We start from the raw sequence: 23,587 nt of genomic DNA, 5'->3' as shown, positions 1-23,587 counted from the left end.
ACGTTTGTGTATATAGAATGTACGCCAATATATTATCGATTGTAAAATATCTACCGAAATCTAATAAATATTTTAGTTTTAAACAAACACACTCGTTAGCTACACTCGTTTGAATACATTAGATTTTTTAAAAGTAATCTATATGGTAATAGAGAACGTTGGCTATCTGCATTTAATCAAAATTTATTAAATAATTTACGCGTCACTTCACAAACATCTATAACGTACAAATATTTTCACATAAGAAGGTTCAAGATCTAATAAACACAAACTCTCACATATAAAATATTATTTAGCATATTTGAAGGCTTCAAATAGTTTTTTTTTTATTGCTTTGGCTGACGAGACGGAGTTGCCATTCGCCTGATAGTAAGCGATACCACCATAAACAGTAGAAACACCATCCAACACCTTGAATTACAAAGTATTGTTTAATATTCCACTGCGCTCGCCATCCTGAGACATGAGATGTTAAGTCTTATTATGTCCAGTAGTTACACTGGCTACAATGTCCTTCAAACCGGAACACAACAGGGACTACACACTGCTTGGCGGCAGAGATAGACATTGCGTTGGTACATACCCAGGCGGACTCATATGAAAGACCTACCACCAGTAAAATTCAAAATATGCCTAAACCAAAATCAGTAAGAAATAGGTTACACAGTACACACGCTTTCAAAGGTCCATTTATAACTGAGGTCTGTATGAAGCTCGAATGGTTTGCCCGTTTAAATATTCACTCGACCCGCGACTGTGATCTATTATGATCCCGGGTTATGTAAAGCCGGGGTCGCACCAGTCGAGCCGAGGTGAATAAGTGACCCCGAACGAGCGTCTTAGACCGACGCGGGCTGTTTGTTTTGATGACATTCTTTAGCGCTATGCTTTACGATGGACAATTTATTTTCTTGGTGATAGTATAATAACTTATGTGAGTGTTTAATGTAGATTGTAGAATTTTCCGTTCCGGTTTTTTTTTTACCGGAAAAAAAGTTAAAATTAACCGGAAAATTCCGGTATGAAATGCATGTTACATTGTTCAGTCCGTAAAAGTATATGCAAACGATGTCAATTTATCAGCATGCCGTAAAACAAGGACAAACAATAACACTTTCACATTTTTACATCGATATCAGTAAACTGACTTAGGTATACATCGCGTACATTATATGATAAAAGAATTATCCAATAAAAAACTTTTACAACCGAAATTAATATTTTTCCAAAGTTAACATTGGCTATTCCGGATTCCGGTATTATAAATTCGGCAGTCACGTGGTGTCCCTAATAACGATCGCGCCAGATGACGTCATTTCGCTACAAAACTCCGCCGAACTTGGCTGTAGGGTAACCATTTGCTAATATTAATCTCGGAGAGAAATCCGGATGTTTATTTTATACATACATACATAACATCACGCATTTTATCCCCGAAGGGGTATGCGGAGGCGCAACTAGGACACCCACTTTTCGCCAAGTATGTTCCGTCCCATGATGTGATAGGGGGCGAGCCTATCGCCATATCGGGCACAAATTCCAGACTCCGGGCTGATACTGAGCAGAAAAACCCAAATATCACTTTGCCCGACCCGGGATTCGAACCCAGGACCTCAGAGCGCTATTGTACCGGACGTGCAATACAACTACGCCACCGAGGCAGTCAATTTATTTATTTTATACTGTTATATATTTTTAATTCATAATTTTCTTTATTCGTGGAGAAAAGACTAGTTTTTTTTATTTGTCTATATCTCCGTCGTTTTCAGCTTAGTTTTGCCAGAAATCTCACACTAGGATAGGCCTATATCCTGAGAACATCTTTAATGTGTAATCTGCAATGAAAATTACGCGTTATCTCCAGTAATACAAAGTGGTATATTATTTGAAGTGGGTATTAAAGAATGAAATAAATTTACAAATAGTACAAAAATTGTTAAATTAAGTCTTAATTGGAGATAATGTACAATATAATAGGTATAAGGCTAGCCTATAGCAACTCAAGTAGAGAAGTTTCGTTCCTTAACAATCAATATATGACGTCAATCAGTCTTATTAAAAATTATAATGTTCATACATTTCATATACAAAAGCATGAAGACGGACTGAAGCATAAAGATGGACTTGATGCGGGCATTCTCTCTTAACCAACAAACCTACATCGGCTGTTCCCAGAAATTTGCACTTTGCAACGAACCAGTATAATTGGAACATTTTTTATATTCCATGAACGAACTATTTTTTTTTTTGTGATGGCAAAGTGATTGCACTGAACCTGATGTAGGCTGGATAGGGTCCAAATAGAGTGACAACTGACAATTAATAACGACCCTTTGTCAGTCTCCAAAACTATGCCGGCCCTTTTGTTTTTTTTTATTTTTGAGCTCAATTTTTTTCTTCAATATTAAGATAGCAGCTAAATACGTACAACACCAAATAAAGCATCTTGGTAACAAATTCCAAATTCAAATCCGTGATCAGGACATGTCCGTAAATTTCCAAACACATTGCCACCCGGCCCGATTTAATTAAATCGCCGGCAATTGTGAAAGTTTCATACTACTAGGATAAATTTAACTCTTGAACAAGAAACAGATTGATTAGATCGGTAATATTGTATGGGGATGATTGATTATATCTATATAAATAACATCAGCCCTGTATTATATACTGTCCCACTGCTGGGCACGGGCCTCCTCTACTACTGAGAGGGATTAAGCCTTAGTCCACCACGCTGGCCTAGTGCGGATTGGTAGACTTCACACAACCTGAAAATTCCTATGACTTCTCAAGTATGCAGGTTTCCTCACGATGTTTTCCTTCACCGTTAAAGCAAGCGATAATTCACAATGAATACACACATAATTTTAGAAAAGGCAGAGGTGTCTGCCGTTGGGATTTGAACCTGCGGACATTCGTCTCGACAGTCCGTTCCACACCCAACTAGGCTATCGCCGCTTTTTTTGTCTACACTAAATCTATACTAATATATAAAGCTAAGGTTTGTTTGTATGAACGCGTTTATCTCAATAACTACTAAACGTATTTTGAAAAATGCTTAACTAATAGGTAACTACATTACCCCTGAGTGCTGTAGGCTACTTTTTTATCCCGTTAAAACATAATGCGGGACTTATATTCCGGGAAAACTAATTCACGCGCTCAGAGCCGCGAGTACAAGCTATCTGATTATAAATACACAGTTATTAACTAAGTTACTCTCGCGGATTCACCTGCCCAATGTTTCAGGAAACTATTATATATAATAACCGGCCTGCAATGTGTATGTATAAAATACGTTTCTTTGTTTCGGTGAAGGACAAACAAATACAAATGCACATTTGCCATAAAAATAAGGTTATGTTCGATTTTGACAATTATTTTATACGTAATAACAAATAATACGGAAATAAAGCCTTTTTGTAAAATCAGCGATTAAATTTGTTCAGAAATGACTAAATATGACGTCATAAGATAGTATTGCGTGTGTGTTTACTTTCTGACCTGATATTGTTTTTTTTAATCTATATTTTTTAATCATTTATAGAATAACATTCGCGTAAACATAAAAAAACTTCTATCAGAGAATAACTAAACATATTGTAATCAAACAATAAGTGAAAATGTTATTGAAAATATTGTGAACCGTGTAGAATATAAAAAAAAACATAAGAAACCAATTTCAGTACATTATTTACTGAACATTAATATAATTTGTGACATTTTCAAAACGAACTTATTTATCTGTATCTTAAGATTATAAATCGAGGAATAAAAATATGATTCCACGATTCCTTGTTCGCAGTGTCCGAGGATGTGCAGCCAGTGCAGCGCAGCGCGCCGCTACTGCAGTCGCCGCAGTACACCGGCGGCAGACCGCAGCCGTACAGTGAGTATACACCTTTATGTAGTTTAACGACCGCGTTCAGAAAAACTGGCCTGCAACGATGTTAAATAGAATTTGATCTTATCGCGTACATATATGGTTGATATTTATTATGCAAGATTGTAAAATTTGACGTAATTAATATTCAGCCTTGTTTACTTTTGCATATGGTTGGTATTGCAATAGCAAGAGCGAAATGCATAGCGCAGATCGTATTGTAAAAAATATTATTTGTTGTTTTACAATCAACCGTCGTTGAAAGTACATAAAATTCAATTTCAATTGTTATTTTATTCTCCACGTCGACGCTGACCTTCCAAGTGTCGATTCTATACAAAGCTTACGGAGCTTTAGACCGCTTCAACGCACTTTAGGAGCTTTACACTATTTACTATGGGAACTATATAGTTTACATTTTTACTACATTTTTCATATCTGTGTCTGACAGTGAGTATACACCTTTATGATATATTTTTTTAATACAACAGTGTGTACACGACTTTACAATGTAATATTACCTTATATGCGTAAGTATGGTAAGTATATATTTTTTTAATATACGACTTATTGAAATTCGTCGGACAATGAATCGTTTGGTTATTTTGAAAACGTATTTTATTCGCATGATGTTAGGGGTGATTTTTCAATGACCACATTTTGTTCGTAAGATAAAATATATAAACGAATTAAATAATATGACAGTTATATGTATATATTTGTCAATTTGTCTCACTTGTATATTCAGTCAGATTATATTGATAGATAAATTATAGCAGACGATAAAAAAATGAAAAAAATAAATAAAAAAAAACCACGAGGTGGACAGATGACCTAGTAAAAGTCGCAGAAGGTCGCTGGATGCCCATATTCAGCAGTAAACGTCCTGCGGCTGATGATGATTTAAAAATTAGCCTATCACATATTTATATTGCCATCAAACTGCGATGATTTTTGGCACAATGGCAGCAAAGGTGAAGACGAGTATGCGGTTTCATTCAGTAACGCAATGTCAAAATAACCATGTATACAATATACTATACGTATAGTATAGTACAGAGATCACAGTGAGCGCATAATCTCAGACCACAATGCGGTTTGTCCAAATCCACTCCAATCAACTGTGCACAGCGCACGTTACAATTGTCATAGATTCTGATATGTACGTGTTTAGTATTTCATACTGTAAACGTTTGGGAGTTGAATGGATCTCCTAGCTGAATTGCGGCCACGGCGGACAATCTTTACGGAGATCAACCACGCAGGAGATATTATAATGCACAAGTGTGTGCGTAATACATAAACACGCTCTGTTCCGATTACACCAAAATAGAATGTAGCCTATAACCTTCGCAGGGTCTAAAACTATCTCCATACCAAATTTCATAAAAATCCGTTCAGTACATTTTGAAGAAATCGAAAGCATACACACAGACAGAAAAGGGGATTTTGTTTTATAATATGTATAGATATATAGCTTCCTTTAAGTGAAAAAAATAAATCTAAATCGGTTCAATAGTTCTTGAGATTAGCGCGTTCAAACAAACAAACTCTTCTACTTTATATATTACTGTAGATTTAAAAATGAAATTCAATCTTCGTATTCTGAAGTTTCTAAACAATGAAAAGAGAGCAACTTGTTGCAACTGGAAGTGCCGACGCACAAACTTCGACTAACAACTGTCAGATTTAATTGTTAATTCAAACAATAAGTTCAGAAACGTACTGGCGCATCCGAACCCTTGTGCTTTGTAGTTTGGTAGAGATCATCCTGTTCGTAAAGGTGATGTTGAAATGCAAGCTATAAGATATAAGCTATATCGCTTCTCGAATAGAAACCACGTACCGGTAAACGCAGCGGTGCATATGAACCTACAAAGGCAAACATAAGTGTGTCGTGTTCCGGAATCAGCTTGTGTATATCCGGTTCCAACAGGCCGACATAATTATATCGACTGTCGAGGGGTAATCATTTCTCGTTAGTCGACATTCTATTGGACCCGACTCCACTTACCATCTCATTATAAAATAAGGACGTGGTTATGGCCTCAGGAACTCAATCGATGCTGGCCGCTTCCAACACATCGGTGTAGAATATTTTGAGGAGTTCTTTGTTAAACAGTGGATGTCATGTGGCTCATGATGATGATATCGCTTTATTTAGCATAACATTTGTTATGCTTTGATAAATACTAGATTATCAGAGCCTGCCTAAACAAACATAATAAAACAAAAAAAAAACATAATCATTATTATATTGTGTAAAGATTGGTGATCAGCTTGCTTTAAGCCGGAAGTTCCCAAAGTTATTCCTCTCATAGATCATTTAAAATTTTTGCCAGTTCCGGTAGACACCCTGCAGGTAAATTTCTATCAAATACCCCAGAATATACAAGTTTTTGCATGTAACAGTTGCTGAGCTTCTTAAAATATTATCTGCCTACATTACTAGGTGATGTCAAGTCAACATTTTAATTCATTATTATCAAAACCATATATATTTTGGTGGAGCCCCGCTTACTAATCGTGACCTCATGTTTTGGTCACGCCAACGTAGACCCCCGTCAAGTCTCCCGTGGACCCCTGGGGTCCACTTGGACCACTTTGGCAATCAATGCTTTAAGTTTCCTGTCCAGACAAAAACAATAATAACCTTAAGGGTGATCCTAGTTGCAGCTATAAAAATCTATAATATTATCTCTCAATAATCTAGATTGCTTATTAGCCTATAAACGGATTACAAAACGGACGAAACCGCGAGCAAAAACTAGTCACGTATTAAAAATTCATAGCATTCTATCACTGCCGCTGTAATAAAATGAAGATATCTACCTTAATGAACACTATTTAACTTAATTTGTTGCACTAATTAATTATACCAATTATTCACGTAATAAATTGTCGTGAAGTCGTTAATTTAACGTTGAGCACTCGTAAACTGAACGCTGTCGGATTTATGACATCGGCACTAATTAAGAAAAAAATTAACTGCCTCTCCGACGGTCGAAGCGCAGTTTATGTCCCTCGAACGTTGTTTTTAATTTAAGCTTGCATTCTATCGTGTTGAAATGTTAATTGCATGTCGAAATAAAATTATTTCAATATCTTAAAATAAAATAAATAAATAATATCAGCCCTGTATTATATACATGCCCACTGCTGGACACGGGCCTCCTATACTACTGAGAGGGATTAGGCCTTAGTCCACCACGCTGGCCTAGTGCGGATTGGTAGACTTCACACACCTTCAAAATTCCTATAGAGAACTTCTCAGATGTGCAGGTTTCCTTACGATGTTTTCCTTCACCGTTAAAGCGAACGATAAATTCACAAATAATACACACATGATTTTAGAAAAGTCAGTTTGTCAATGTCTTAACAATATTGTAAACATAAGTAATTGTTTGTAATTATTAGTTGCTTGTTTTATTTGCGTCACTTTGATATATTGCTAACTTTTACTCGTGACATCGAGCGTGGATGAGTTTTTCCGAGATAAAAGTCCCGCTATATATTTTCTCGAGATGAAAGTCGCCTATGCCCATCCCAGGGCCTCAAACTATCTCCATACCAAATTTCATCGAAATCCATTCGATACTTTTGAGGTTATGGCGTTCAGTCAGACAGACGCAGAAGGGGAAGTTTGTAATTTATAAAATTTTACAATGTAAACATCTTCGTAAGCTAGTTACAAGACATTAGCTTATCTACTTATTTATCGCGACTTATTACCATAGTTTTCGCCATTTAATAATCTTATCTTACATTTTACCCGCGACTCTGTCCGCGTGATTTTTTTTTCCGGCATAAAATAGTATCACTCAGAAGTAATGTAGCTTCCTGTAAGTGAAAAAAAATCATTTATAAGATTAATAGGAAAATAAAAATAACACATTCGCCGTATTCTAATATTTTAAATATATCTCGCCATCATTTAAATATAGCTTATAGCAAACAGTAGGACAGCGACCTTAACCTTCGGGTTAAAGCGAAAGTTTCGGAAGCTTTAATAGAACGTTAGCGTGAACCAAACCGAGCAGTTAGTTCGGAACTTTGATCCGATACTAACGAACTGCGGATTACTCCTAAATTTTATATTATCCATAGTGTTCTCATGGTGTGGCGAGTTTCAGGCCTTTTTATTCCGTAAGTAGCTTTTTATGAGCTAATAAATTGGTCAACTGATGTCCACCGTCCATAAACACATAGAATAATAGAAGTCTGCAGTCGCTGAACATTCTGAAGGAGGCTCCTATCATTATCTGCGACTAGACAAGCCACAAATCCTTGCCAAAGAATACCTATTCCTGCCTAGGATGATTCGCGAGGCTATTGAAATTTAAAAAAATCCTAATTTCAATAGGGAAGATGGTTGGAAGCTTGCACAAGCCTGGGATCCAGTTCTACATTTAATTAAATCGGAACCCAAAAAACTGCCGGACAGAAAAATAATTATGTATAATATGAGTTACAAATATAATGTATTTCGGAGTCGACTGACAAACTTCGGCCACTAGAAGATAATATCTATTTATATTTAACCAAAAGACTTCACGCACTTATCGATTCGAACCCCGGGTCGGATAATTGACATTGTATTGTTTTTTTTTTGCTCATAATCAGCTCGGAATTTGGAATTTGTGCACGTTATGGCTTAAGCTCGCTCCCTATCACATCATAGACTGCGGGACACGTGGCGAAAATCGGCTGCAGTAGTTTCGCCTCTGCCTACCCTTTCGGGGACCATAGACGTCAATACGTATGTATAATTCCTACAATAGAACACGGACACCATTGGTCGTCACGTGCTAATGTTTTCGGTTTCCAGGACCACGTCCCAGGGGATACCGTTCCATTACACCCCGGGCACGGGACGAACGTATTGTTTGCGGGGTTTTTACGACACTCTCCCCCATACGACAGCCTGTAAGCCAGGATAATTGATGACATTGAGCAGAAACAAACAAAAAAATATATTACACCTTTATCCCCGAAGAGGTTGGCAGAGGTGCCAGAGGAGTCAATTTTCGCCATGTGCGTTCCGTCCCATGATGTGATAGAGGGCGGGACTCATTTATTTATTTATTTATTTAAATATGGTTCTCCAACAGTACACACATTTCTTGTTAATAACATAAAGGTAGTAAAGTCACATTCTGATGTGTGTACCAATTATAGGAGTACACAACACTCAAACTCAGACTCATCGCCTATGACATATTTATCGCTTAATAATTCTATCGTGTCAAAACTAATTAATAAATGAATAGCAAATTTAATAATTGGAAAAAATAATATTATTTATTTTGTATAAAATTATAATAAAACGTAATTTGTATATTTGTTTATATATTGCCTCATTAAAAATCGGTATTTTGCTCTAAATACTCTGTTCAAATTGTGATACATTTTAGTAGTTTATTTAGCAAGCAGGTTTATTTGTAATTTTCTTTTAAAATGTTTTGTTTATTAATTTGCCATGATTTTATTAATATATTGTATATTATGAATATCATGTTTTCCTAAAGATATTTTAATAATGACTATAAATTTCAGTGCATTGTTTGCGCTTGCAATAGGAGAGATAGAGAGTGACAGTTATTTCACACCTTTAAACTTACAATGACGCGAGTGTAATAAAACCAATAAATTGACTTTATAATCAACAACCATCGATAGTTTATCCCTTTTAAATGTTGTGGGCTATAAAGTCAATTTTATGGTTTTTTGTACTTGCGTCAAAGTAGTTTTTTTATAATTTATTACGGCTCTGGAAACAAATCCATTGAGCCATTATAATTCTAAAGGTGCGAGGTGTTGTCATAAACTTCCGAAGTCGCGGTAGTGAATGCGCACAGCCACGAGACAGTAACGTTGCGCTGTAAAAAAAATATTTTTATAAGCGAGTGCATTTTCAATACGAAATAGCTCTATTGATATTACGAAACGAATGTTTTCGTGAATTAAACATTTCGTATGTAAATATACGCTACGCTATTCAAACCGTTTAGTTTCATGAATGGTTGGTAATGCGCGCGGATTTTCTCTCTGGCAATACGTTTTTGGACAATTTAAATTTGTAAGGAACAACTGGTCTATAATAAATATGTAAATACGTCCAGAGTTGCTTTTAAGATGTAGTTTTGGATTGTTCAAAATTATATAGTAAGACTATTCCGGTATAAAATGTCATATTTATGCGTAATGAATAACTTTTTGGGCAATTTGAATTTGAATTGTGAGTTTTCAAGTTCAAAATTATAATGAGGAGTTGTTAGTTCCTTTTATAAGTTTTATACATCTTACTTAACTAATATTATAGATGTAAAAGTTTGTGTAAAATGTTTGGATGTTAGTTAGAAGTAAACTGAGAAACAGCTGAACGGATTTGGATGAAATTTGACAGACGGGTAGACCATGACGTGGATTAACAAATAGGCTAGTTTTTATCCTGCAAATTTGCTCCTGTGGGAAATAATATAACTCTTTAAGTATATGGCGTTGGTGTCCTACAGTTGAAGCTATTTATTTCAGTTAGAACGGATAAACCAATTACACTAATTAAGTTATTAATAACAACATAAAACTACAGTAAAATATTAAACAGATCAATAATGTATTTAATAGATATGAATAGCTATATAGTGGTTTAGGGCCTTCTGAAGTCAGAAAAACTGTTTATGCAGACGAAGCCGCGAGTAACAACTAGTTACAAATAAGTCCTAGTGCAATTTCGGTTGGTGTTTTACTGTTTTACTATAACATCGAATAAGACACACAAACATACGTCGCGTTTATATAAGTAAAATGTAAATTTATTTAAAATGCAGTCGTATTACCTTTACACAATGTGCAAATTACAATACGAGCGTTGAATGCGAATATCATTACCGCACTGGCCATTACTGGGGAAAGGAGTTAGGGTTTGGTCCCACTACGTTTTAAAAGCTCACGCGTTTCAATTCCCGTATTCTAAAAGAGCCGATGACACGATTAAATCTAGAATGCAAAATACCTCGTGGTAGGTCTCTCATATGTGAGAATCCGCTTAGGTTGGTTCTTATTTTTTTAAAAGGTAGGTAGATATTGTAACTGTCGGAAGACCAACACCTCATAAAGATGATAGCCTAGTACGGTGTGGATCTGTCTGCGTAGACGAATGTACGCAAGTTCAAAACCCAAGGACACACACCTCTGACTTTTCCAAAGTTACGTTTGTATTCTTTGTGAAGATCTTCATGATAAGAAGGTATGTGGCTACCAACCCGCACTAGGCCAGGGTGGTGGACTGAAGCCTAAACCATCTCAGCAGTAGAGGCCCGTGCCCAGCAGTGGGACAGTATATAATACAATGCTGATATTATTATTATAACACTTCATTCCGCCCCGTGATCATGAAGGCTGCAGTCGAAACGATGGGAGAAAACTACAACATTAAAACCGCGATAAAATCCGTAAATATTTAACACCAAGATGGCGACAACATCGCCTGGACCAGACAATATAACCTCGCAAAATACAGTGAATAGTTTTATTTTAATACCATGACGATAAAATTAAATACTAGAAAATATATCCTGGCATTGGTTTTGAACTGAAGCAATGAATTTTATTCGAACCCACTACCGCTTCTAAATATATGCAGATGCATCTAAAACATGGCTAAATTCGACCCGACGCGGACTGGCGCCGCTATATCCGTGGAATTAAATAATTCATGAGACGAGTCGCATGCAGTTCGATATGGCACACTTTCAATCTTATGCACTAGATTTTGCTCGCGGAGTTGCCCGCCTATACTGTTTATAATCTATATATATAAAAATGAATCCTTATTCCCATTGGTCACGCCATCACGCGTGAATGGCTGGACTGATTTCACTTTTTTTTTGTTATTGTCAGGAGAAGATTATTATGATTGAAAAAAATCAAAAAATTGGGCGAAGAATTAGAAAATTTAAGAAAAGTTAACGAAAATATTAATTTTATATAACTGTCAATTGTTTGAAATAACTGTCAGCGATTGACAGAATGCGCGCTGCAAATCTATAGTTAAGACGGGACAACGTCTGTCGGGTCTACTAGTTTAATATAATAATATCAGCCCTGTATTATATACTGTCCTACTGTCGGGCATGGGCCTCCTCTCCGACTCAGAGGGAATGTGCCTTAGTCCACCACGCTGGCCTAGTGCGGATTGGTAGACTTCACACACCCTCGAAATTCCTATGGAGAACTTCTCAGGTGTGCAGGTTTCCTCACGATGCTTTCATTCACCGTTCAATCAAGTAATGTAGCTTCTTATTAGTGAAAAAAAATCAAAAACGGTTTAGTAATCCTTGAGATTAGAGCGTTCAAACTCTTCATCTTTATATATTAGTAAAGACAACGTACACTTGCAGTGTTTGTGAGGCGTTTAACATTTGTTGTTATTGAATGAAGAGAACAAAGAACCTGCAATCAAAACCGGAGATATAAAAACTAATTACAACTCAACACACGTCGACGTGGAGAGTGGAAAAAAACTCGTCGTTTTTTAAAACGCTTGTGAAGATTAATCTAAAGTGATTCTCAAAAGGTGGCGGCGAATATTAATTTGAGCGTGCGGTTAAAGTTCACCGAGTTTTGACTAGGAATACTATGTGCTTATTGTGGCCAGTGTAAGTTGATCTCTGTTTTGTATGAAGATGTGTGTTACGAAGGGTTCAAGTGCTATTTCGGTTTTTTTTTCTGGTAATTACACAGTGATTTTGCCAGCATCTTAATAATATATATATACGACTTCGAAGGCATCACCGTAACTGGACGCTATATCCGATAATCGTTATAAACGATACGCTTTTTATATGCATTTATTTAGGGACCTTACTATTTAGTCGTTAAATCGATGTGTCGCTATAACCGGAGTCGTTATAACCGGTTTCTAGTTTATTATTTTGATATTAAGCTATAAGTTATGTAAAAACTATTGAGTAATCAAGTAAGTGTACTTACCTAATTCGAATATAATCGTATTACATATTATTCTAATTACAATTGTAATCAATTACACCCTACACTATTACCAATGTTAAGAATTTTATTGAGTACCAAAAATAAAATTAGCATGATTGTTAAACTGATAATTGAGATTTTTTACAAATATAAAATCACCACTAGTTACCGTCACCAGGGAATCAAACTCAAAACTCATCAGTAATTTCACAGACAAAGCTAAAAGCAAAAGCAAAAGCTATTAACACAAATACAGCTGTAAAAACTAAAAATTCCAACCTCAGACGATAACCTAAGAATATCGTGGCGTAATAACTTTATTGCCAGATTCGTGAGTTCAAAAAAACCTCGAGCGAACGCTTGAATTTTTAAACTCCTTTACAGGTGTGATGCTCTGAATAGTCTATTTTGCACCGTCCGTCAAAAACGCGAACTGTTCTGGTGAAATATTCACGAGCGCGTCGGGAGAAATTATGTTTTATTTTAAACGGAATATTATTCTATTTCTGCTGCTTGACCAGTGTGTAGTGACTGTTGTGTTTCGATTTGAAGGACATTGTAGCTCGAGCAACTACTGTACATAATGAGACTTAATATCTCATGACTTAGGATGGCGAACGCAGGGGAATACCAAACAGTACTTTGTAATTCAAGGTGTTGAATGGTGTTGTTACTGTTTATGGGCGGTCGTATCATTTCCCAGACAAATTCTCGATCCTATATGCATTTTATTTTAGCGTTCAAATCTTGAATTATTATATTTTTTATTCGTATAAAGCCACCTATAAAAAGAATATTTCTAAAACACGGGCCACAATCAAATCAGGCCATATCTCCGTTGGCGGAGTGGTTGTTTTTGTATAAATTCACTTAGTGTAAAGTGGGCGGCACTCGACGTTTAAAACGCGCGTCTAAAGCCCCGTTCACACTGTCACATTTGGGAATACACCGCGTATTTTTAACTACATTAAATGTAGTAAATGAACATTTAATATAGTTGCCGTATTTAGGGCAAAAAAATAAAATATATAAAAACATTTGTCTGTTTTATATCTCTAAGGATTTTTTATTGACAGATCTAAAGAAAAAATATTTTATTATGTATTTGTTAAAAATATGTTCTTTTCCTTTTTTTACTTTCAGTAACAACTTGTAGCCAATTTTGTCTACACCTTTTTTATAAACGATCCCAATCGCTTTTTTCGATCTATTTCAAAAATTGACTAATCAGAACAAAGACCTTTTTGACATGCGTATAAATGAATTATTTTGATTGATTCCTTCTCGGAATCGGATTGAAGATTAAGATTGGGATCGTTTATCGAAATCAGTTGTAAATTAGAATGGTTAGATGTGAAAAAACTATAAAATTTACAACTATTTTTATGTATTTCGTACTGTATGTAAATTGTGCTATGGCTCCAAAACTCACTGATTAATTTATAATTTTTTTTTTATTACTTTGAATATCGAGACGAGTTTTTTCGTATATTGGTAAGCGATACGGCCGTAGAAACACCATCCAACACCTTGAATTACAAAGTATTGTTTGGTATTTCACTGCGGTCGCCATTACTGTGAATCGAAACGTCAGTACAAATTGTACATCAACACAACTTGTAAAATTTGGAAATACTTGCTTTAGTGAAAGCCAGTCGTGCTTGATGCTTGATGAGTTTAATAAGGAATTTCTGTGTGACTCATGGATGTTTTGTAAAACGGGGAAGACGTGATGTGTTAAGTCTTATTATGTCCAGTAGTTACACTGCCTAATTTCTTCCCGAGATAAACATGCAGTATATGGACATGTGAACGAGCCCCTACTGCATATAGATTTATTTTTGTCCACACAATTACCGTGTACCAAAGTGTGCTTTTAAACAATTAAACATGGCCGCGGGCCGTGATGCTAGCGCCATCTGTATTGAGCTAATGGATATTCATACGATATTTTACGGAGTGCATTACATCTATGCTGGGCTGCGGTTGGGCTGTTTTGTTAAATAAAAAATGACCCATGTTTTTTAAAAAATATCATGATGGTCTTATGTTTACTCGAATGTTAAAACTAAAACTATTACGGATTTTTATAATCATAATTATCTCCCGATGTTTCGAAGACGGCAGCCTTTATGGACACGGGAGGGACTAAGGGGCTTGGGGATTAAAAAATATGTAATTCACTTAAAATATTAAATCGTATTGTTACATAATTAATTGCAAAAAAAAGCAATGAAAATATTTGCGCTTATTCACTATTCTACGATTGTATGTAAATACAATATTCTTTCAAACCAGACATATCCACACTTATATACTAAAGTTTGGATGTACTTAGTCTGGCCATAAATACTGTTACACTTAATTATAAAAAAATATTACATTTGAATTTCGAATCTGTCATTTTTATACGATTGTTCATTGTGTTTTCTCATTTTGGCGCCAATACATTGTAAAATATTTTGCGATATTAAAATGGTGTGGGGTGATAAAGAGAACCGAATCGCTGTGATAGCATTACACAAAGTAGGTATGGAGCCAAATGCAATTTTTAAAACTCTCCATACACTTGGTATTAGTAAAATGTTTGTGTACCGGGCTATTAATAGGTACAATGAGACCTCCTCTGTTTGTGACAGAAAAGATCTGGCCGTCCACGTAGTGTTCGTACGAAAAAGGTGGTCAAAGCAGTAAGGGAAAGAATTCGAAGAAATCCTGTCCGAAAGCAAAAGATTTTATCTCGGGAAATGAAGATAGCACCTAGAACCATGTCGCGTATTTTAAAAGATGACTTAGGACTTGCAGCCTATAAGAGACGCACTGGCCATTTCTTAACTGATAATTTAAAGAAGAATAGGGTGGTAAAATCGAAACAACTACTGAAGCGGTACGCAAAGGGAGGTCACAGAAAAATTTTGTTTACGGATGAGAAAATTTTTACAATTGAGCAACATTTTAACAAACAAAATGACCGTATTTATGCTCAAAGCTCTAAGGAAGCTTCCCAATTAGTCGACAGAGTGCAACGTGGACATTATCCGACTTCAGTGATGGTTTGGTGGGGTGTTAGCTATGAAGGAGTGACTGAGCCATATTTTTGTGAAAAGGTATCAAAACATCGGCACAAGTGTATCAAGATACCATTCTTGAGAAGGTAGTTAAGCCCCTTAACATCACCATGTTCAATAACCAAGTATGGTCCTTCCAGCAAGACTCGGCGCCGGGTCATAAAGCTCGGTCCACGCAGTCTTGGTTGGAATCGAACGTTTCGGACTTCATCAGAGCTGAAGACTGGCCGTCGTCTAGTCCCGATCTTAATCCGCTGGATTATGATTTGTGGTCAGTTTTAGAGAGTACAGCTTGCTCTAAACGCCATGATAATTTGAGTCCCTAAAACAATCTATACGATTGGCAGTGAAGAATTTTCCCATGGAAAGAGTGCGTGCTTCTATTGATAACTGGCCTCATCGTTTAAAGGACTGTATTGCAGCCAATGGAGACCACTTCGAATAAGCTTTTTATATTTTTAATTGTTTTATATTTATGTATTAAACTGACACACTGTAAAAGTAATAAATGTTATTTGCAGTTAACAATTTTCTTTTTTCTTTATTACAATATTTATGGCAAGACTAGGTATACATATTTCCAAATTATGAATACATAATCATCATATATTAATTAATTGTGTTTTTTCTTATTCGCCTTTCGTCAATTTTATTATCGTCTTCGATGAAATAATTTTAGAACAATGTTATAACAAACTAAAGATTCATTAATTCCTAAGGAAGTCGCGTATGCGCCAAAAAGCCACCATGGGCGTTGTTTGGTATGCCGGTGTGAGGTATACAAGGGTTAGAGAATCAGTCCGATGCTTGCTCGGATGCAGTGGCGAAGCGTCCGTACAATCCAATTCCTACCGGCTTCCCTTTTAGGTTCATTTATATTAGTCTTAGTTTTTGATTTCTGTTAAATTAGCCTCGTTATCATTACTAGGGGTTTTTTTTTACTTCGGCTTACCTTTTGAAAAATGTCACTCATCGCCACTGCTCGGATGATGTTATACTACCGAGTGTCGACATTGGACCGTAAGACCGGTGAAACCAACATAACCATTCCACTGACCCTCCGAGTGGTGGTAGCGATAACGCGCCTTTTTTCCCAAAATAAAAAAGTTAGATTTCATTAGCTATGATTTTTTTTTAATTCATATTATTTATTTTATTTATATATCATGTAACATGCTGAAGATAACTACAAAGGTATTTGTTAGTTGATAACATCGAGAAACCAATTAGGTTTATGTTTATACTGACAGAGTTGACATGGTGGGTAGTAAAGTATGTTAGACGTTAGTAATGTAATGACAATGAAAACGACAAGTGATTACTTATTGCAGAAGACGCATGAGGAGAAAAAAATCCAATAAAACTATACATATAATAATTAATGCTGAAGTCAATGGCGATAATAGTTACATTTAACCCGAAGGAAGTTAGAAAACTGTCAGTGCATTTCGGTGAGCCGTTAAGGAACCTTTTAAAGTATTGGAAAACCATTGGTTCAGTGGGAACGGGTTAGAACTGATAGTGCGACGTCTTCTGATGGTTTGCAGTTAAAATTGAACTGTCCTTTTGCTATTAAGTTAGATTAAAAGATTGCTGAGATGATTATCAGAGTTAGAATGTTAAGTTTGCACTCAATTAATCGTTTTACCTATTTCTACTGTGAGAATAGTTCTTGCCTTATTTTAAGAAGGAACTGTTTACTTTTACATTGATTAAAAACATGCCTAGAGACTATCTATATTTAAACCATAAAGCTGAAGAGTTTGTATGTTCTCTGAACTTATTGTTTGAATTAACAATTAAATCTGACGGTACTTATAGGTACGTGATTTTTATCCGAGAAGCGATATAGCTTATATCTTATAGCCTACATTTCAACAACACCTTTACAAACAGAATGATCTCTACCAAACTACAAAGCACAAGGATTCGGATGCGCCAGTACGTTTCTGAACTTATTGTTTGAATTAACAATTAAATCTGACAGTCGTTAGTCGAAGTTAGTACGTCGACACTTCCAGTTGCAACAAGTTGCTCTCTATTCAATGTTTAGAAACTTCAGAATACGAAGATTGAATTTAATTTTTAAATCTATACTATTATATAAAGCTGAAGTGTTTGTTTGTTTAAACGGGCTATTCTCAGAAACTACTAAACCAATTTTGATTTTTTTCTCACCAATAGTAAGCTCTATTACTTTATATCCTGAAAAAACTTTTTCACGCAGACGGAGTCGCAAACAAATATAAAATATACCGTCTGCAAGTACTCTTTATACTCATTGTATTTTCTATTTTATAGACGTTTCTTTTACATCTTTCTACAAATACGAGGTGATTTCTTATTTATACCAGCACGGGTAAGTAGAATAGGGTCCAATAGAATGTCGACTGACGAGAGATGATTACCCCTCGACAGTTGACACCATTATGCCGACCTGCTAGAACCGGATATACACAGGCTGATCCCGGAACGCGACACACTTACGTGGGCCACTATGGCGGGTTTTAACACTTTGTGTACGGTGATTAAACTCATACAAGAATCTGATTTATACTAAACATTATGCCATCAAAAACTACACTGATCATCATATTGTATGCTATAATAATTAAAAACACGCCGTTGTGTATAATTTGTGTACAACGTCACAACCAAAGCCACACAGAAGATACGAAGACAAATCACAACACAAACACAGAAGACAGAAGTGTTCCAACGAGCAGGGACTAAGGATTTTGATATCGGCAGATCCCACCGCGGTACCCTCCCAGCCAGCGCCAAGACCGTGCGCCGATGACAGCTGTCAAATCAACCAGCACACGGCAGAACAGTCCCAGAATGGTACGGCATGTGAATAAGGAATAAATACGTGTGCTTAGCGGCATGAAATGACGTGTGTGTGTTTTTTTACTAATAAATTAAATGGAATAGTTGACTTAATTAGTATTCATTTAGGGTTGATATTTCAATAGAAGTTTAACAGAGGCACATAGTAAAGCGTGACGTCATAGGATTTAACTGTGCAAGTGTGAAAGAGATAGCTACATAACCCAGTAAACTTAAATTATTGCTTATAGCAATGTTTGTATTGTAATATACTGGTTTTTTAATTTCGTTGCTGTTTTCGTACAATGATTTATTACTCCCATTATTTTCTGTTACTTATAAAGTAATATATAAAATAAAACAATAATTTATTTTTAACAAAGCATGGGCCTAGTCTATTTCTGAGTAGGTTTAGACCCTTACCAGGTTACTTTCGTGCGATATCTCTCTAACTGTATACAGATTAAGTTTAACTATTCTAGTAACGTTTATTAGTAAAGTTATAGTTTAGAAACTAATCGTGGTAATTACTTGAAACTCGACCAGTATAACATGACACCGTATGTAATACAACACCGAAGGAAACAGGGGTCCAAGTAAATAACAGTTTTGCAAATAGACTTATTAAATTTTGACCACTAATTTGTTACTAATAAAGTCGCTATTACAACAACATAGGTATTTGCTTCCTGATATACTAAAATTAGAATTTAATATCTGATAGACACAGTCATACATAATATATTTGATGGATGGATATTGAAGTAAGGTTTCCTTAACAAAATTTCGAAAAATTCGAAACTCTGTTGATGTATAATTTTTTTTTATTGCTTTGAATGACGAGACGAGCTTGCCGTTCGCCTGATGGTAAGCCATACGTCCGCCCATAAACAGTAAAAACACCATCCAACACCTTGAATTACGAAATATTGTTTGGTATTTCACTGCGCTCGTCATCCTGAGACACGAGATGTTTTTTTAATAATTAAACTACATATTTATTAATACTAATAATACATGAGTAACTGTTCAAGCATGGACTTTCTCTACTAATCGTTTTCTATTCTATGTACACATTATTGTATACAATGTACTTAAAATATACAATAAATACATTATACAAAAACACACTTGACTTTCATTTCTTCTCCTGAACGGGCGCGGATCCAGTGGGAGACAAATGGGTCCTTGTACCGCACGTACACAATTTTTCCTCTTGTTCCTTTACATCAACTGTGACATTCTTTTAATGCATTATCAGTTTATATATTGTATGCTTGGTATATTTTTCAATTCTGTCTTAGTGTTATTTCCTTTTTTTGTTTGGTTTTCCATTGTCCTTTCCGCCTCTGTATCAAAAATCGACGTGTAAAATGTCATCTTCAACATTAACCGCATTGCGTAATATAAACATAATATTAGTTTATCAACAACAAGCATTATTCATATATTCACAGTTCTAAAATAACATTTTCATTTCTACGCAAATCTATGACATTTCAAAATTACATTTGTATTGCATAAAATAAGGACATTTTTCTTTTTTATCCCCCAAAACTCGTGAGCCGCGCTTGTAACCCTACCTTTTGCATGTTTGGATGTGTTAATGTCTTCAGATTGGGAATTTGATGTGTACTTTTGTCATAAATATATATTTATGTTTTCATATTGGTCTCTCCCCAGACATGGACTACGGGAGCGGTGGGCCGCCGCCGCCCGGTATGATGAAAGATAGACACGGTCCACCGCCGCCACATCACCCGGTAAGTAATGACCCCCCGTGAAAATTCCTTAATCCGTCACTGTAATTTTTTTTAAGTGTTAAATTGTACCTGTAAATTTTATAAACTTTGATTTATTTAGGCCATACCAACGTCAAATCGATGGCTCACTATTAATAGTTTCTATGCAATGTTTTATGCACAAATTGAATTATGTAGTGTATCAAATAATTCTAAGCATTTTTTAGTTAATAATCTCCAATAATTCCGAAAAATTTATAAAGAAGGGACCATTATTGTCTCCTAATTTTTAACACCATGAAAATTTGAATTATAACTTTTCTAATATAATTAAAAATTAACACAGGACCTTGTAATAGTAATTTAATTAGGCTTACAAAAGTAATTCATTCAATTTTAATATATCAGCAGATTTCATACAAATTCAAGATTCTAACTTAATTGAAGTGTGGAATACATTTGTGATACATTTTCCCTAACAATATTACTTTCGCGCACAATATAAGAATATTAAACGGTACCTAAGGACGCGTACACATTGTAGACTTTATTATAATACATTTTTTTTAATAAGAACTATATACAAAAAAAATGTTAACAATCTTGCCAAATATGCTTAGAATGGTCACGCTAATAACATTTCATTTAGGATTATTTTTTGCAATAATTGTCAAATAAAACTTGACTGAATATAAAAATGTGACAGATCGTCAACTTTACACAAATATCTGTCATTTTTAATTAATTTCTGTTGTACTTTAAATAATGAATATTTTTTTTTCTGTTGATTGAAAAATCAACTCAAACTTTTAACTTTTACTTAAACGATATTTATTTATTCCTTGTCATTTTTTCGAGCATCTTTACCAGCAAAAAAAAACAATGAAAAAAATAATTATATTCTGTTTTTTAAATATACCACTATGTGCCTGCACCCTTAGAATTTATAGGAGACGTGACAGTGCCAAAAGATTATTTTATACTAGTTGTTGCTCGGGGCTTTGTCCGAGTCAAGTCTCTGTCGCTACAAAAGTCTCTTAAACAATACGACGTCAGCGCCATCTTTTTGATAAATCTAATTAGAAATTCCATTTTTTCCCACGGGAGCAATATTACCGGGATAAAAGTGGCCTATGTGTTAATCCAGGTTATGGTCTACCTGTGCAATAAATATCATTTAGATCAGTCAAAGTGTTACAGCGTTTTCTTGTAACATTCATACATTTTTAAAAATTTTCGCTTTCTTTATTGTATTAGTAAGAAAAGGATTGATGTTTTTTTTTCGTATTAAAATACGGTATATTGTGTAAAAGTTTTGCGAAATAAAGCACTTATATTAGATACGTATTTCTGTTGTATTTTAGAAGTAACAGTTAACAGGTAAAAGGGTTTGACATAACCGCCGACAGTAATGCCAACATGCGGCAGAAATTAAAATTATACAAATTGTGTTCCATTTTGTTAATACAGACACACAATATCACGCATTTATACCCAAAGGGGTATGCAGAGGCGCAACCAGGGCGTCCACATTTCGCCAAGTGTGTTCCGTCCCATGATGTGATAGGGGGCGAGCCTATCGCCATATCAGGCACAAATTCCAGACTCCGGGCTGATATTGAGCATAAAATCCCAAATATCACTTTGCCCGACCCGGGATTAGAACCCAGAACCTCAGCGCTGTCGTACTGCGCATGGAGTACAACTACGAAACCGAGGCAGTCTCTTTCACTTTGTTAATATACTACAACAATACATTAACATGTCGTTTCTTATGGCCAAATGAATCCCAAAATCCAGTATCCGAGCAGAAAAACCCATAATTTTACCTGACCCAGGCATCGAACCTGAGATCCCAGCGCGAAACTACCGCAATACAACAAAGCCACTGCCACATTCTATACATTTTTCACACTTCAATATGAACACAATTAACGAAAATTTTTACGATTCCTACTCGAGTTGCGAACAGTAAACGTAACACCCGACCCAGTTAATAACCATGCGAGTTTAATCAACCGGAGTGTCCGGAATACCGGTAAAAATTCCGTTCCGGACTGTGTTGATTAATTAATCGTGAGTTGATGTGGTTAATTAATCAGTTTGTTTTTTTGATGGGACTGTGTGCTGCCATTCGCATTTCAATGAGATAATATGTGGTTTCATTTAGTAACACAATGTCAAAATGATATGTATATGTTAGTGTTATTTCTATAGCTATCTATATACGTATCAAGTAATATTCAACTCTATATACAACTTATCCTATATGTCTACGGCTTTAGACTAATCCCGTACATTACAAGATTGCCCTTGAATCAGTAATTTCTGGTAATACTATCGATTTGGATGATTGCCTATTTGTAATATGAATGCGTGTGTTAGGAGCGGAAGCGAGTTAATTAAAAAATTAAATATCACTGTGTATAGAAATACTTTCACAAATAATTCACTAACCAACCGATCGGTACGAGTGTACACGACCAAGTGCCACGGTCTGTTAAATTCTCAGTGTTTTTATAGCAAAGGAATGTCATAAATACCCTCACAGTATTTTTTTGTTCTAAAACATTCACAGCATTTTTTTTATTATAACACGTGCAATGTTCAGCAGTAAACGTGAATTGTATTGCTTGACTCGTAAAAGTTACTATTGGTAATTTATTTACCATAATACTGTAACAATCAACAGAATACAATACTTCAACAATTTTCGATAAATAACAACTAAAAAAAATTACGTCAGAGATTCTACTGCACCTGATGGTAAGCAAAGTGGGGTCCAGATAGAGTTTACTGAGGAGAGATTACCTCTCGCTAGTCAAGACAATGCTTGCCTGTTAAAATTGAATATACACAGGCTGTGTACGAGTTAGCTCGTAGCCAGTAAGTGCATTGCAGCGTCAACGCTTTACGCCACACCAATGCTTTTATTAAACCTATAAGATCAGTGCGCAAAGCAATCAGACTGCATTAGGTCGTGCGTGCTCCTGTCCTAACATCAGTATCATACTATCAATAAGCAAATTATCAATATATGAATTCTCTCGTATCCTGGACTATCATTTCAA

General features: G+C 35.4%; 1 protein-coding gene across 5 annotated transcripts in view; it reads left to right on the top strand.

The window, feature by feature from the left end:
* The window catches only part of LOC115452193 (heterogeneous nuclear ribonucleoprotein L-like), a 464,908-nt gene that overhangs the window by 420,758 nt on the left and 20,563 nt on the right, over positions 1-23,587 (top strand). For 2 of the 5 annotated variants that reach the window (XM_037437275.1, XM_037437265.1), the window contains exons 1-2: positions 3,806-3,889; positions 20,458-20,537. In XM_037437275.1, the coding sequence (XP_037293172.1) occupies positions 20,460-20,537 (78 nt within the window). In that variant the 5' untranslated portion in view covers positions 3,806-3,889; positions 20,458-20,459. Of the gene's footprint in view, positions 1-3,805; positions 3,890-20,445; positions 20,538-23,587 lie in introns of those variants that run through there. The other 3 variants (XM_037437252.1, XM_037437247.1, XM_037437262.1) reach the window with 2 other exon arrangements.

The sequence above is a fragment of the Manduca sexta genome, chromosome 2 (assembly GCF_014839805.1).
Source record: "Manduca sexta isolate Smith_Timp_Sample1 chromosome 2, JHU_Msex_v1.0, whole genome shotgun sequence".
NCBI lineage: Eukaryota > Metazoa > Arthropoda > Insecta > Lepidoptera > Sphingidae > Manduca > Manduca sexta.
This window is presented reverse-complemented; position numbering and strand designations above follow the sequence as displayed.